Source organism: Tachypleus tridentatus, chromosome 2 (assembly GCF_004210375.1).
Source record: "Tachypleus tridentatus isolate NWPU-2018 chromosome 2, ASM421037v1, whole genome shotgun sequence".
NCBI lineage: Eukaryota > Metazoa > Arthropoda > Merostomata > Xiphosura > Limulidae > Tachypleus > Tachypleus tridentatus.
This window is the reverse complement of record NC_134826.1, coordinates 138,507,820-138,525,049: the sequence shown is the minus strand read 5'-3', so window position 1 is coordinate 138,525,049 and position 17,230 is coordinate 138,507,820. Positions and strand designations below refer to the sequence as shown.

General features: G+C 35.8%; 2 protein-coding genes across 2 annotated transcripts in view; one reads left to right on the top strand and one right to left on the bottom strand.

The window, feature by feature from the left end:
- LOC143245228 (glycoprotein 3-alpha-L-fucosyltransferase A-like) overlaps window positions 1–17,230 on the top strand; it is a 524,457-nt gene that overhangs the window by 30,026 nt on the left and 477,201 nt on the right. The gene's annotated exons all lie outside the window — the stretch shown is intronic.
- Window positions 1–17,230, bottom strand: part of LOC143245224 (uncharacterized) — a 40,727-nt gene that overhangs the window by 10,440 nt on the left and 13,057 nt on the right. Inside the window, exons 7-10 of the mRNA XM_076491338.1 lie at window positions 16,715–16,789; window positions 15,092–15,240; window positions 13,881–14,060; window positions 2,490–2,613 (exon numbers count right to left, since the gene is read on the bottom strand). Coding sequence (XP_076347453.1) covers window positions 2,490–2,613; window positions 13,881–14,060; window positions 15,092–15,240; window positions 16,715–16,789 — 528 coding nt within the window. The remainder of the gene's footprint in view (window positions 1–2,489; window positions 2,614–13,880; window positions 14,061–15,091; window positions 15,241–16,714; window positions 16,790–17,230) is intronic.

Genomic DNA, 17,230 nt, shown 5'->3' with positions numbered 1-17,230 from the left:
AAGAGAGCAAATACGTATTTAGGCCAATGGTAAAGGCACGCACTTGGGGCAAACCCTAATGATGACAAAGGACTATAAATGAGTGGATCTAATGGCCACTTTATGGGATAGGTCTGGTCCAAGCATGAAAGACAACTTGCAACAAGATTGAAAGCACATGGCAGATGACAAACAAGCAATAAGTCTAATATGATGTACATGGGTCAGATTTAAAAGATCCAACATCACAAGACATAGATCTTTTAACCAGATACCCCCCTGGTAGTTAATATGTGAAACCACTGTATGTGTGTGTTTTCTTATAGCAAAGCCACATCGGGCTATTTGCCTGGTCGATTGAGAGGCCACTACTGTACAATCGTTCAAAGGAACCATCACCAAACACTGACTGGTGAGAAGGAAGTGATGAAATGCCCAATGGACTGCTAGACATTTGAAAAGATGAATATGCAAGACAGTTTCATCTGCAAACGAATGGCCTGAAGCTCCTTTATGATTGACCCAAGCCCTCCATCCCAGAAGGGAGACATCTGTAAATAGATGTATGTATGGATGGGAAAGAAGTGGCACATCCACTGATGTATGGGTTTTGTCCAACCACCATTGCAGATCATCCCATAGGGAAGAAGGAAAGGAAATATTAGTGGAAAAAGAATTGCAAGCAAGGTTCTATCATTTATTAAGTGTCCACTGAAAGGATCTCATATGGACATCCCCAAAATTGTCAGAACCTCATGAGCAGTAAGTGACAGATTCAAATTGGCACATTGAACATAAAGTTCTATAGAACATAAATGTAAAGGAGAAAGCAAAGCACAAGATATCAGTGTCAAAAAAGAACCAATATTTCCACCGGTTGTCAACCAAGGGAAGCCAAAGGTATAAAAAAAGAAGTATTACTATAAGAAGAAACAGGTAAGAGTTGGGAAGATTGAGGATGAGAAACAGAAGAGATAGCATGCGAGGTGCTGACTGAGACAAATGGGCTACAAAAGTCAAAAGGGTTGACTGCTGGTGGACTAATGTCACTACAGGCTTGATGTCATCGGGGACTGTATCAAAAGATATCACATTTCAAAATAAGGGCAAGACAAATTCCTTGCCACAAAGCCAAAACTAAGTCCCGATCTATAAGGTCCCAACAAGAAAGAAGCCATGTATGTAATGCCAGAGCCAAGGATGAAAAGCAAGCTAATGCAGAGAAAAGAAGTTGAAGAAAACTCCTGAGGATTTCTTTGGAAAGCCTCCAATAGCAAATGTACAGAAGAAAGATGCCTCAGAAGAGTAATCAGGGTAAGAAAAGATGAGAATATAGGAAATGGGTAAGATTCAGGAGCTGCCCCCACAAAGAGGTAACAGTGAACCTATCAGTTGCTGATCTAAAAAAAAAAGGACAGTCTGCCTAATGTTAAGAGAGGACATACTGATCAGAAGACTTCAGGGGATGTGGCATGTTTATCCCTTCATTTCATTGTGAGACACACTGATCTGCATGTACTGAAATATCAGGGAAGGGAAAAAATATCAAAAATTGTTGAGAAGATTGCTCATGTAACAAGAAAAGGATGAAGGGAAGAAGATATGTAAAAATAATAAAACATGATAAACTTGAGACAAATTCTAAGAAGCCCAAATTAGATCTAGGCAATTTCTCAGGCTGGAATTGGGAAAGAATGGCAAACTCTGGAGGAGAGGAGGCCATCAAAATACGTATTCTGAATAATTTCAGCAGATTCAGGAGAAGACTGGGTGATGTCTGGGGACAAAGGTTTATCCATGGAATGATGACATGGACTTTGGAATTCATAACTCATTAAATCTGCTTAAACTTGTCAAGTGCAGAAATGTTGCAAACAACAATATACTAACTACCACAAAAGAAATTTAAAGGGAAAAGGGAACCATTTTGAAATATTGAAGTATTTTTCACACAGGAAGCACTAAGCACAAAGTAAGACGTCAGTACTTAAATACTGCCAAATAAAAAGTGAAGGATTGGTAGAGGAGTGTAGAGGGAGTTACTGGATTCATGAGAGCATATAATGCTATTATTGGTTAAGAGATGAAACATGATTAGTTACATGACTGATATGTTGGATACAGTAATTCCAACACATGGAAGTGCAAAGCTTGTGGTATGATTAAAGAATGAAATTCCATATAGAGGGCAGCACTGAACATAAATGGTTAATTTTGTGAGAGGTAAACTACTGTATTGGAAATCATTCTAAATAGAATAATATGTTTCAATATATACATTAAAACACTTAAAATTGTGTGTATTATAAAATATCTACATGCTTAAAACCTGTCATACTATTATCTAAATTAATAAGTTAATTCACAACATTAAAGACAGAATTTACTAATACAAATAAAACACAGTTTAGGTTAAAAGATGCTAAAAACATTTTGCAAATGAAGAAGAAAATCTCAAGATGTTATTTGTACAGCAATAAAGCAGCAAGACAAAATTCAAACGAACAAACCTGTCTCTTGTGCCTGTTTTGATAAAACGTATAGTGTGTTTGCACTCTGTGTCACATTAGCTGGTGGAGTCACCTGAACCGAATTAGAGCGAAACCACTGACAAACACCAAACCTGTCACACACCTAGTATTTAAAGAGAAAAAAAAGTTATACAACACTGACTAAAGTAAAACTGAAATAGAATGAAATTACTGACATGCAACAAACCTGTCACACACACCAAGTGTTTCAAGAGAAAAAAAAGCATTGTGAGACACTGGTTAAAGTAAAACTGGATTGGAAGAAAATCATTGGTTCACAGTTATTCAGCTTGTAGAGAATAAAGAAATTATATCACATTGACATGTCTAATGGACTGACATCTCTTCCCATTGTATCCACAATGATGCATAATAATCAATGCTTGCTACAGCTATAAATGTACTCAGTGGATCATTATAAAATTGTCTAAGCTTTAGCAAACTTTAGAAGTTTGTTGCAGAAAAAAAGTCAGATTCTTAATATTAATAAAGTATTTCTACTACAGCTTTGCCTGATAATTTGTTAAAATTTTTCCAAGTCAACCTAAGCCAAAGTTGATTTCCATGTGGAGATTAAAATCACTTCTTTTCATCTTGCAGTTTTGATATTTCATTCACATAACCTCTGGAACCTCCTAAATGAATACATAAAGGTTTTTTCTCTTTTGTTAAAACATTACGTTCTTATCTACCTGAACACTAACAGGTAGAAAATGTAACAATGTACAATGAAATGAAAACTGGAAAATACAAAATACAATCAAAAACTTTTTTTTTGTCTAAAATGACCACAGATTGTAATAGAAAATTATGATTATTTATGTTAACAGCCTCAGCTTTTCATCTTTGATGTTCTATTACTGTACATTGAACCCTCTCTCTATCTGCATAAAAAAGTAATAAAGTACAGTGGGATATTTCCAGTAAAGCTTTGGGTAAAGAAAAGTGAAATTTCATTTGCACACCAACTGTGAGAGCTTTTCTAGCTTCCTCATCAAATTAAATTTAAGTTTTGTTACCTATGACGTTTCTTTGTTAATGTTTTCCTTACCTGAAAATTTATTTTGAATAGATATTCATTTCTGTACACTGGTTAGCTATTTACTCTTTAAGCTGTGCTTTTCTACCTGAGAGAGTTGATTGCCATAAAATCTGTGAAAGTCCCACCTAAAATTCACGAGAAATTGGATTAATGGATGATGATGTATCATGCAGCAAAACTCTCCATTAATAGGAATAACACATCTTGAACAAATGCTCCCGATATATTCATGCACGTTCTCAATATATTCATGCACGAAAATTCTCACTCTTTGACAAGACAGTCAATAAGAGCACTGGGACGATGAAGAGGAACATGAACAAAGGTAAGTGACAATGAGGAATATATTTTCAGGTGAGGAAACTTCCCAAATAATCACTCACCTCCATACATAGATTATCTAGAATTGTGTTGAGATGGTGAAGAAATCGGTGCAAAAATTATCTAAATGAGCCTCCTTTTGAGAGTGTCAAAAGAAAACCTATGGGGTGCAACACTCTATGGTAGAAGCTGCACAAGGGCACATCCCTGAAAGACTGCACTTTATCTAAGACATACTCTTCTTCTGAGTGCAGAACAGAGACAAGCAAGAAGGCTAAAAGGTATCACAAGGACAAGAGGAATAGGTACATCATTATCCCAAAGCTTGCATACAAGCTCTCTGACAATAAAAGGTATAATAAAGTTAGGGCATATTGAGGCTGTACCACACATGCTCACCCTCCTTGACCACCAATCTCTAAGTCAATATCAGTTGTGGGAGAAAGACACATGTGAAAAGTATATGTTCACAGCTCCTTAATCAGCAGACTTCAAAGACCCAAACCAATCATGAGAGGAGGGCACAGCAGTGGATGGACACAACTAATGAGGATTCTTATTGAATCACTACTCAACCATTAGACTCCACATGCCATTCACTAGCTGTGAAAGTATGGTTAGTAAGCAACACATTATAGTTGGATATTAAGAAATATCAATTACTCTGCTAGGTGAGATCATGACCTTGCAGGAATAGGTGAAAGAGAAACAAAGATTAAATAAGATTAAATAAGCTATGTTTCCAAAATTCACGTAAGGCTAAGGTGGGCTGGACTACACACTGAAAACACCCCTGCCTTGCCTTTGAGCATAGAAAGACCAACTGTTTTAGCACCAGCTGTTGTATACCATTTGATGAGGATCCTCCATGGTTAATCACTTCAGAGACTGAGAGCTGGTAAGTTCCAAGAGTCTTCAATGGATTGCCCCATCTCATTGTGAGCATTGATTGAGCCAGAGCAGATGGTCTGAACTCTCTACATCATCCTGGCCTAATGCAGAATCCTCCATGGTTAATCACTTCAGAGACTGAGAACTGGTAAGTTGCAAGAGTCTTCAATGGATTGCCCCATCTCATTGTGAGCATTGATTGAGCCAGAGCAGATGGTCTGAACACTTTACATCATCCTGGCCGAATGCAGAATTTTTTGTAAGTATATCCTTTAAAGCTTCACTAACTACCTTGTGCAATTCAAAGATAGATGAAAGATGAGGAAGGAATAATGTATTCACAACATACCTGTAATGACAGGTGCAGGGTCAACTGAAGAATGGTCGTTGGTGAAAGTGTATGTGCTAATGGAAACAAGAAAGCCAGATTGTGGAGATTGGTTTATGTGGGGGTATCCCAAGAACCAGTTTGGAAAAAAAGGAAGAATGAGAGAAACTTATGAGAGGAGATGCAAGATAACAAATAAATGTCTGCCTTTAAAGGAGCATATACATCATTATAGAGCTGCTGAATACAACCTCTAATGAGGTAATCAGCAGGACTCTGGATAGAAGATAGGTCCCAAGTACAAAAGACAGTGATAAGAACCATAAGGAGGAAGACTGGACAAAACACTAAATAACCTGCATAGGACCAGGGCATTCATTAAGAATAAAATGAACCCTTGAAAGAGGAACAAAAAGAGAAGATATGGGAGAAAAGGAGTGATTGCAATTTCCATAGTCATGGAATATGAGGGGGGAAAAGATTGGTCAGTATTAAGTGGAAAGAAGTGCAGAAATATGATAGTAGGAGGAAACAACATAGCAAGTAGGAATAGGACTAATGTATCTAGGAAGAGTAGAAACACCTGCTACAGGTTTTATAGAGACCAGGGTAAAAGCATGGAAAATCACAGATAATCCAGTCAGGCAAGAATTAGGAAGGGAGCAGTGAATAAGGAAGAAAAGAAAGAGGGTATAAAAGAACTAGTGAGAAAATTATTCAGTGACATTAGGAAGTGCAGAAGGCAGAGGAAATGTCCCTGAAAAATTCAGATAGAAGAGAGAGGTACTGTTTACAGATAAACTGTCCTTGTAAGAGAAGGGATATGTTACATTGAAAGAAAGTAAAAAAGAAATGTTTACAATGAGACCAATATAAATAGAACACCCTGAACATTGGCACACGAAAGTGGTAGAATGGTGCCAGGAGTGAAACAGCTATGTGATGAGGGAGATGGACCAGATATATTTCATATGTAATTAAAGTAGTCTCAAAACCTGAGGAAAGAGTGATGGGTGATGGTAGATCAGAAGGGATGGAAAGTTAGGAAAGGGGAAGTCAAGGATGAGACAAGAGGAGATAGATTAAAAGAAACAAGGTTGAGAATGCCTGTTAGGGTTCACCAAAACAACCCTTTAAAGAGTGTCCTGAAACACAGTAAGGGCCAGAGGAAGGAGATGGAGACAGCATGGATAACAAAAAAAAAAGAAAAAAAAGATGAGATTTGTCCACATTGAGGGCATAGATAACCAGGGCTGAGGAAACCTCATTCCACAGGAGACAATAGAAAAAAGTTAGCAATAAGGGGTGTGGATAAGGCAACAAAACAGGATGAACAATTTAAAAGCCAAACAGTGAAGACTAGTGGATAAGGAACCATTTTGTGGGAAGGATGCAATCACGTTGGGATGACAGTTTATGCCAATGCATAGAGCCCCTAGAACATGACTGGTTATAAAATCCATTCAAATGAAACAGGACCAGATTATCTCTATGCACATATTAAGGAATAGGAAAGAAGATGAAACATAATATACTATAAAGTCCACATGATGGAGTAAGTCACCATACATAAACACTGACTATGTGTAACATGGTACGAAGGAAATAAGTATGTCTAAACCCTATATCTGAATAGTATGTGAAAGAATAATAAACTATATCAAAATATTACTAATGTTGTGTGACATGCCACAGAGTAAACAATTATGTCTAAATTATATTTTCTAACAACATATAAGAGAAAATAACCAGATCTAATTTTCATAGTCTGTCTTGACATGGTAAGAAGTAATGATTATTAAACAATATTATGACTGAAGTATGACTTATATAGGAATATGAGAGAGAATTAAACATTATCTTCCATGTGTATATTATAACAAGTAAATAAGTAAAGCTGAACATATCTGTCACGTCTACAAACAGATGTGCATGGGCAAGTATTTCCAGAAACGAAAGAGGGAGGCAGAGCCATTATGTTTCATTTGCTAAATATAGAAATTTCACAGCAAATATAAAAGATAGGAGATTATTATTTTAATTACAGCTTGTCAATATTGGTAAATTGAGTTCTAATTTGTAAGAGACTACGGATTTTGTATCTGGACAAACATACAATATGACCCAAATGTATTCACAACATACCATACAATAGATAAAAATTGATACTTTGGAATTAATGTTTATTTACCTTTAAAATAAAAAAAAAATAACTAATGTATAACCCTAAAATTTGAATTATAAACTACAAATTAAAATCAAAGTTACTGATATACATTCATAAAATAGTATTTCAATAAAACTTGGTTAGCCTTACAAACATGATGACATACCCATTGACTCATGACCATAGAAAAACCTATAAAACTATTTCTAAACATTGACAGTTATGTGGACAATAACCAAACTCTTCATTATAGGTGGGACATGGTAAGGTGTAATTAAATACGTCTAAAATCATCTCCAGTGAATTTACAAGAGTAAGTGAACAATATCAAAACATTATCTTCCATGAAGAAATGTTACGGAGAAAGAACTAGAATTAGACAATAATACGGGCATGGACATGGCAAGGAATAATCAACTAAGACTTAGCATTATCTTCCATGGGTATATGTAGAGAAATAATGAATTAGATGTAAGTATTACCTTCTAAGTGGACATATTAAGAAGTAAACAATCAGAATTAAATACTCATGCCTATTTGTTACATGTGAAAGAGCTACTAACTGTAACTTAACGAAATATGTTCACAAGATATGAAATAAGTAAATATGACCATTCATCAACTGCTGTATATAGATGTGAAAAGGTAATGAACTGTGACTAAACATAACTGCCAAGTGATAAAAGTTAAGCAGTAAGCAATTATAAAAACTATTTTATTCTCTGCAGTACACGGTCAAGAGCTTCAAACTAGATATAAATGATATACTGTATGGAGATATGTTAAGGAGTGTTAAATGATATCTGAACCTTAAGTCCTATCAGTTGTGTGTTAAGAGGGAATGAGCTCTATCTAAACAGTAACTTCTACAGGTTAGCTGGATGAAATGTAAAACATTAGAAATGAAAGTATACCTGATGGAAATGCTAGGTGTAGAATTAACTGGTCACAGACGTGAAAAAAAGCCACAAGTAGAAGGCATACACAGAAAAGTATTGGGTGGAAAAAGTCACTCCATTTAATCTTCTTCAATGTTCTGTGAAGGGATGTGTGTGGCAGGAACAGAAGATAGTCCAGGTAGCAAGATGGAACCCACCAAAAATTAGACAAAAGCTGTCACTTTCTCAACAGATAGAGTTTTTGGGAGTTGGGAGTGATATTTTCACAAAAAGAATTTATATTAATTTGTGAATTCACTCTGTAAAGTTGAAAACAGAACATTTCAACAAGTCCCAGCAAAATTAAACATCTTTACCCAACTGTGCTGAGGAAAAGAAGATTTTCACACATGAACATAGAAGGAGCATTTTCACATGGGGGTGAGTTGCACTCCTATTAATGGAAGGTTTAGTTGCATGATACATCATCACATCAATTTGAGGTGGGAGTTTCACAAGGCTGGTAGTGTGCATATCTCTCTGGTAGAATAGCTAACCTGTGTATGGAGTTTTATATTTTTGTCACTTTGGCATAAAAAAATATAACAATAAATAAAAAGTGCACTTACTTTAGCATTCAGATCATTTACTCTTGGTGTGACTAAAGCATGGCATCTATACTTCAGTAATCCTACTTTTTTCCCCCCACTATGCTGGTTTGTCCAGATGAACAATTCATGTAGTTTTCAAATATGCATGTCATTCAATACAAAAAATTTTCTTCCTATCTTTATTGTCAAACACCAAATAAAAGTATGTTAACATTTTCTTAAACTGAAAATGTATTTCTAACTTGGGCTTACTTCCTCTCACCCAAACTTATTTCGACTTTGGTTTACCCTCTAAGCATTGTTAAAAATTGTATCACTGACAGTGCATCAGTTTTTATAGCCCTCCATTTCTGTGCCATTTCAGAACATATGTTGATCATATGACTACTCCCCACCAATCATATTGCACCATCAATACTAGCACTATACTGTTTTAGCACCATCCTAACTTTCAAGAATTAGCAGGTACAAAATAAAAACACTGGTTTGTGAGGAAGGAGGAAGAGTGGGCGAGATGGATGTAAACTACCTATTGAATATACATTTTCAGTGTAAGAAAATGTTAACTTCATAAATAGTACTACCTCCACTCACACAAAGCAAGAATCTCACAACGAAAAGAAGAAGGGGCCATGAAAGGACAACAGTATCAAGTGGAGAGCAACCAACTTGAAAGAACAGGTGTGCCATAATAGGAAAAGAAGGCTCACCTGTGGGGCATAGCACTACTTCTGAAACAGGTATGCTCTTCGCCTAGTAACAAACACAATAATACATACAGGGCAAAATGTATGAGGCAGGCACTATATACTTTCAACAAAGAAATGTAAAGCATTGTTCATTGAAGAAGAGTTGTATAACTATGACATGAAACAACACAGCCAAATTAAATTAGTGCAAAGCATAGAGCAGTGGTTCTTAACCTGGGTTCAATCGAACACCAGGGGTTCAGTGGAGGTCAAGACACTCACACTGTGTGTGTGTGTGTGTGTGTGTGTGTGTGTGTCCATTCCGTTCACCCCACTCCTATGATTCGTGACGTCATGTTCCACTTGGCCATCATTGGCTGCGGCTGATCACGTCACATCACTTTGCCTTAATATCTGTGCTGCAGGGAACTTTGTGCGCGCTTAGCAGTCAACTTGTGACTGTAGTAATCGTGCATCATTTGTGATTTTTTCCTAATCTTTCAGTACCTTCATACTAACTATGTCGAGCAAAAACAGAAAGTGGTGGAACGAATACGTGCAATATGGATTCACGTCTATAATGGAACATGATGGGAGTCAGTGTCCTCAATGCATGATTTGCAATGCCAAGTTGAGCAATTCTAGTCTAGCACCAGCAAAACTAAGAGAACACTCCCTAAAGCTGCATGGAGATGGGAAATACAAGAACACAATGCTTGCTGAATTCAAGGTAAAGAGAGCCAGGTTCAATGAAAAGGCTACTTTGCCTGTTCTCGGCTTTGTACCCATCAACAAACCGATCCTCACAGCTGCCGAAAATAAGTTATCCCCAATTCCTCTTTCACGTGACACCATCAGCAGCAGAATAGATGACATAAGCAATGACATCTTGGTTCAAGTAAAGGAACAGACTTTGTTACGAAAATGATATGAGAGTTGCACTTACCAAGGTGAAGCCACACATTTCTAAGCTTGTCTCTGAAAGGCAACAGCAAAAGTCACATTGATTTGCAGTAGATATTCAGTGAGTTATATTTTTGTTTTTGTGTGAAATTCATGTTTTGTTGGGTTCGTTCTTTAAACAGTGATATTGTGTGCAACTGATGCATGGTTCATTTTGTGCACTAATAAAATATCTACTTATGTTTTGAATTTGAAAAAAAAAAAAATTTATTTTTTCAATTACAAAGGGTTCAGTGAATGCAAGTACGAAACTTCCGGGGTTCAGTACCTCCAACAAGGTTAAGAACCACTGGCATAGTGTCTTGGGACAGACTAGAGCACATAAATTGCTGTCCAATTGGACAAAACACCTAGTGGAAGTGACTTGTTTAGGATACTGTGAGCAACTAGAGCAATCCTCCCTGTCAAGAAAAAAAATCCAGAGAAAGTGCCTTGAAAAAGTTTCAGGTAATTCAGAAACAGTCCATTGACAGTCATTCATACATCCATACATGCAACAAGTGTTAGCATCGGACACAATAATTAGTCATACTAAGGTGCTTGATAATGTGATATAGATATACATGGCTAGGACTTGTGTGCAGTCCACCTGGGCAAAAAGCATATAGGGAAAGTGCCTTGGGATATTTTGGATTATGCCAAGTGCAGGCCATCTGGGTAAAAACATCTGATGGAAGCATTTTGCATAAGTATGGAACTTCAACAAATGCAAGTATAACAATGATAGCCTTCTTTTAACTGAGTGAAAACATACGAGTTATAAGGTATTATTTAGTTTTTGTACAAACCCCACTCACTCAGGAGGAAACCTCAATGTTCCACCACTCCAGAGACAGTGAGGATTCCCATACTCAATTACTAGAAAACGAAAGGGGGGGATACACACTAAGGAGTCTAGAGGAAAACACATTGGAGACAGTCGATCATATGAGTTCATGATCCCAACCAATGTGCATAAGAGGAGATAGATCATGGAATACAGAAGAATTCCATGGAACAAACAGACAGCAACAAGAAGATGAAAAGAGGCAATACAATCCACATAATGTACCAGGGAATAAACTGAACTAAGTAGTTGATCTGGAATCAAATGGGAATATGGGTAGAAAATGAAAGAGACAGAAACAGAAGAAAAGGTTAAACAATCTTCCAGGACAGCCAATATTCCATGAAGTATTGTCTGATCCAGAATGAGAATAACATATGAAGAATAGTAAAAAATCCAGAAAACATTAAGGGCATATATACAGGAATGACGATTTCCACATGCCAGGAGGAGGAGGAAATAGGTCTGAAGAGACAGGTAGTACAAGAAACATGTTGTAATAAGTTCAAAGAGAGAACTGGACAGGGTATGAAGGACAATATGGAAAGCATTGAAATCAATGCTTCTGGTAGATGGACAAGGTGAAGCATCATGTGCAAGGAAAAATGTTACATGATGGGAGAGTCCCTGAGCTGAGACAAGAAACCAGACAAAGCCAAGTTTGAGGATGGCGTTTAGTACCACTGGGATGTCATAAATCCAATCACAGTTGATGAAGGAATGATTGGGACAGAGGTAAGGGCAGTGTTTGTTGCTCCCATAAGGGCCAGATCAGAAGAACCATCTCTGAGATGACCAATATGAAGTAACAAACAAAACATGACAAGGAGTGGTGTGGATAAGGAAAATGACTATGGAGAGGAGTCTGTTTTGTTTTAACTTTTGCACAAAGCTACACAATGGCTACCTGAGCTGGAGAGGAGTCAGAATGAAGGGTAGATGTAAATGAAGAATTCTCCAATCTTGACTGAAAGTACTCACCTAGAGCTGGAGGTGAGGAACTGGAGACCAAAAAGAAGGAAAATTGGCATTTCAGCAAGTGGAAAATGCATATAGATGCAGTGTTCCTAGGGAAGACAACATTTACTGAAATACCTGAAGCTGAAGAGACCACTCTGTGGGGAGAACCTAGTTGGAACTGGATAAGCAATCAACCACAAGGTTCATAATTTCGGGATCATCACACATCCAAATCTCACGACAGATTTGTTGCCTACAGATACAGAGTCTGAAAACACAAGAGTTTGGGAATTGGTTCCCTCTTGGTTTGGCAGCAGGATCAGCAGAAAGAACAAAACCATCTAACCTCACAGGGAAAAAATAAAATGATAAAAAACCTGATGAACTATCAAAACTTCTAAGATGTTGAAATGGAGAGTAGCCTCCTTGATTTACCACTAATCCAAATCTTTATGGAAGCCCCCAGCCCATCAAAGAAACATCTGTGAACAGATGAGACTACATATGAGGCAGAGGAATGACAATTTTCACCTAGTTCAAGTCCCTGTTGAGCAACCAAGTAATATTGGCCCTGATCTCAGGCAGAATGAAGATGAGATGAACCAAGGTATCATAGGACAAATTCCACTAGTCAAGAAGCATTCATTGAAGAGAATGCATATGTATTTGACTCAAGGTAATGAGAGTGTCCAAGGAAACTCACATCCCAAAAAGAAACAGAATTTCCCGTGCAGAGAGATGGAGAAAGTAGGACCTTCATGACTGCTTGCTCCAAATCCTAGACCCAAAGTGGAGAAAGCCAGTTGCAACTGAGGTGGAAATTGAAGAGAACTCTCAAATCAATAAGAAATTTTGTGGGGGTAATAAAGGACTTCTACAACTTGATGAGAAACCCTACCTGAAGAGCTTCTCAAAGAAGAAAATTCTGCTAGAAGAGTAGATGGTATAGAAGGCACAGTATCATTTGGTGGAGTTTATCACAAGTGTATGATTACATGTTCTGAAATGGCACTAAAATAAAGGGGTACAAAAGGCTGGTGCACTGTTAATAATAAACTATTTAGCAATGTTTAGAAGGCAAACCACGGTTGAGATAGCTCCTCATGGTGAGAGGAGGTAGTAACAGTTTCAGAATTAATATTCCTGTATATTAAATTTGTCCTTGTCAATGTCTTTGTGTAGTTTGAATTTCTAATTGGTTGTAAGACTCAACAACAGCCTATTTTTGATGTTAAAAATTGTGAAAGTGAGAAATTAAAACACAGATGCATCATGTAACACAGAAGAGTTAAGACTACAAATTTTATTTTTTTCCTTTTAAAACCAAAAAATTAAAACTTAAATAATATTAAAACTTGAACTATGGACTACATTTTGTTGACATATATTGATAATAAAGTTATTTAGTTACATTTTGAATATAATTTTCTAAATGGTTGCAAACCTGTCTGCACAGGCTTAACTGGATTAGTGAAACCACCACAACACATATTAAACATATTACACATCTAGTACTCGGAGAAAATTATGAATACAACTGTGTCACACAGACTAGAATGATCTGAGCTGGAGTGGAATGTTATCACTGATGCACCAAAGAAAAAAATATTATTCTAATAGTTTGTTCTGTTTAGTTGAAATACCATACAATCTTTTATCATTTTAATAACTATAAATGTGTTGGAAAATTGTACCTTTGCAGTATAGAAAACAGTGCTGCTGTTAGCTGGTGGAGGAAGACCAATAAATCGAAAGACATAAGAGAACTGAAGAGAAGTGACAGGAATAAGTTTTTCTAATGACTGCATATGGAGCTGATACGTCAGAGGGGTTCTTTCTGTTGGAACTGAGCAGGCACGTACGACAGCCTGAGTCTGTAGGAAAAATACAAGTTGTTCAAATCAGTTTGTTCAAATTGAAAATTAACAATGCAAAGTGTTTAAAATAATTTATAGGATAACTTCACGTTTTTTAATCTAACTTCAAAATAAATCAGCTCATTTAATTCTTAATAAAATTCAAGTGATTTTTTATACTTCACACTTCACTATAGTATTTATAATGATTACTAATAACGTTTAGGGACAAGTAAATAATGACTTCATTTTATCAGTGCCACACTTTTCAACAGACAGGAAGTCAGTGATAATACGTGAAGCAAAGACCTAGTTTTAGTTATAGTCCATCGTTTTTTTAACATTAGTTATAATGTTGAATATACATTTATTCACACTTGTAAAGAATATTTGGCATTGTTATTTTACATGCCAATTTGTTCAGCTTGGTTGTTATTAAGAACAAAGCAACAGAATGGGCTACCTGTGCTCTGCCCATCATGGGCATAAATGACTTTTAATGTTGCCAGTCCACATAAATTTACAAAACTGGACAAAACATGCATGATTTTATTGGAATCATAGTTGAAAATAGATAACAAGTGTATCCATTTGGAAAATTCTAATCATTATGGAACTTTTGTTCTCTTATGAATGATTTTAGAATATTAAATAATTAAATTCTAGTTTGTCCATTAACCACAGTTAGCTATATCTTTAAGAAATAGTATTTTATATATAGTTCAGATCTATATTGTTTCCATGCTTTGATCAGTAGTTATTTACAGTTAATAGCTTAATACATTTTGGTCTTCTTTTGTGTGTTTTCTTATAGCAAAGCTACATTGGGCTATCTGCTGAGCTCACTGAGGGGAATCGAACCCCTGATTTTGGCATTGTAAATCCGGAGATATACCGCTGTACTGGCGGGGGACGTGCCCTTTTGTTTATTTCATTTTTCACCTATAATATCTTTGTCTAAAAAAATTTCAGGTTTTTAGATATAATATGCTTATTAGGTGTTTGCATTATATTTAGTAAATAACTTTGTTTTACTCTATTTGACTTACCCATCCATATGCAACATAAGGTTCTATATACACATGGCACAAGACAACTACTGGAAAAGCATAGAGAGTCAAGTTGGTTGTGCCACAAACCCCAACTATGTCACATGCCTTCAGGTCAATGACATACACACCATGTTCTACAACTGTGCCTGTTGAAAAATCAGTAAGCAATTGTGTCTGTAATCAAAACATTCAGAATATTTAGCTTCAGACACCAATTACTACACCAAATATGTACATAAACAATTTTTTATTACTAGAAAATGAAGTGCAGTTGTTTTTGGTTTTTTTTTATCAGTTCTTTCATACATTTATATTCAAAACACTTTTAATCATAAATCAAAATTTACATATTTTAACAGTGCTAAGCATTAAAAAGTACTTGTAACCTGGTTGAGACTGCAAATTTGCGAGTCAGATTAAAATAAAAACGAGTCCAACTAACACTACTGAATTCAAACAGAAAGTAAAAGGGACAGGCTAACAGACCACCGAGCCAAAGTACCATATCACTGAGTCACAGTAATACACTACTGACTCAAAACAGAACATCAATGGCTCAATAGCACATAAATGAACCAGACCAATACATCATATCACTGTGTCAAAACAGAACATCAATGAGTCAATAGCACATAAATGAACCAGACCAATACATCATATCACTGAGTCAAAACAGAACATCAATGGCTCAATAGCACATAAATGAACCAGACCAATACATCATATCACTGAGTCAAAACAGAACATCAATGGCTCAATAGCACATAAATGAACCAGACCAATACATCATATCACTGAGTCAAAACAGAACATCAATGGCTCAATAGCACATAAATGAACCAGACCAATACATCATATCACTGAGTCAAAACAGAACATCAATGGCTCAATAGCACATAAATGAACCAGACCAATACATCATATCACTGAGTCAAAACAGAACATCAATGGCTCAATAGCACATAAATGAACCAGACCAATACATCATATCACTGAGTCAAAATAGAACATCAATGGCTCAATAGCACATAAATGAACCAGACCAATACATCATATCACTGAGTCAAAACAGAACATCAATGGCTCAATAGCACATAAATGAACCAGACCAATACATCATATCACTGAGTCAACATAGAACATCAATGGCTCAATAGCACATAAATGAACCAGACCAATACATCATATCACTGAGTCAAAACAGAACATCAATGATTCAGAGCAGCACATAAATGAACCAGAACAATGCAACATGAGCCAAAGATAATACTGAATAAAGATTTATTAAATCTATTTAATATATTTTATATATTTTGCATTCATATACAAACAAAAGATTATAAAAATGAACATTAAGTTTGCCCCCATACTTAACTTTAACGACTAAATATTTCACAATGTATGCAAAGCCCTGCAACAGAAATTCACTTTTGCTTGAAATATTCGTTTTACCACTAAATCACGGTATTTAAAACTTTGATATTTTACACTACAAGTTATTTTAATATATACCAATAATATTGCTGTCATTAATAGATCCTTGTTAAATTGTTTTGGAATATATGTTTTGTAACATCTGTTAGAAATAACATATAAACTAAATGGAAAACTCTCACAAACCTTGAGGTAAAGTAAGAATTGTTTCACCTTTTGTACTTCCTTTTAAGTCATTGTAATGATACGAACGAGGAAAACCTACAAGAAATATAATTCATATACACTAGCTTAATGCAAAACTTGGAGAAAAAAACCAACTAGAAGTATACTTTTTTCACAAAACATTAAAAGATTTGACTGTAAAAAAGAAATATACAATCAATAACACTAAAATAATCAGCATATAAAATTGTAATCATAACAAGTAACCAATAAGAATCAAATGTGATATTAAATGTTCCTTTAAGAACAATATGTATCCACAGCTAAGAGGAAATGTAAATAGGTATGCAAATAACTTTTTAACTTTTGACAAGTTTATGTAGCTATGCATGCAAATATCAGAAGATAAATAGGCTGGTTTATACATAACGCAATATTTAAGACACCACTCAAAGTTTAAGTTTTGTGTTTACGTAAAGTACTATACCTCATGTTCTCCCAGAAAAACAGTAGTATGCCAGTTATGGTGTACACATA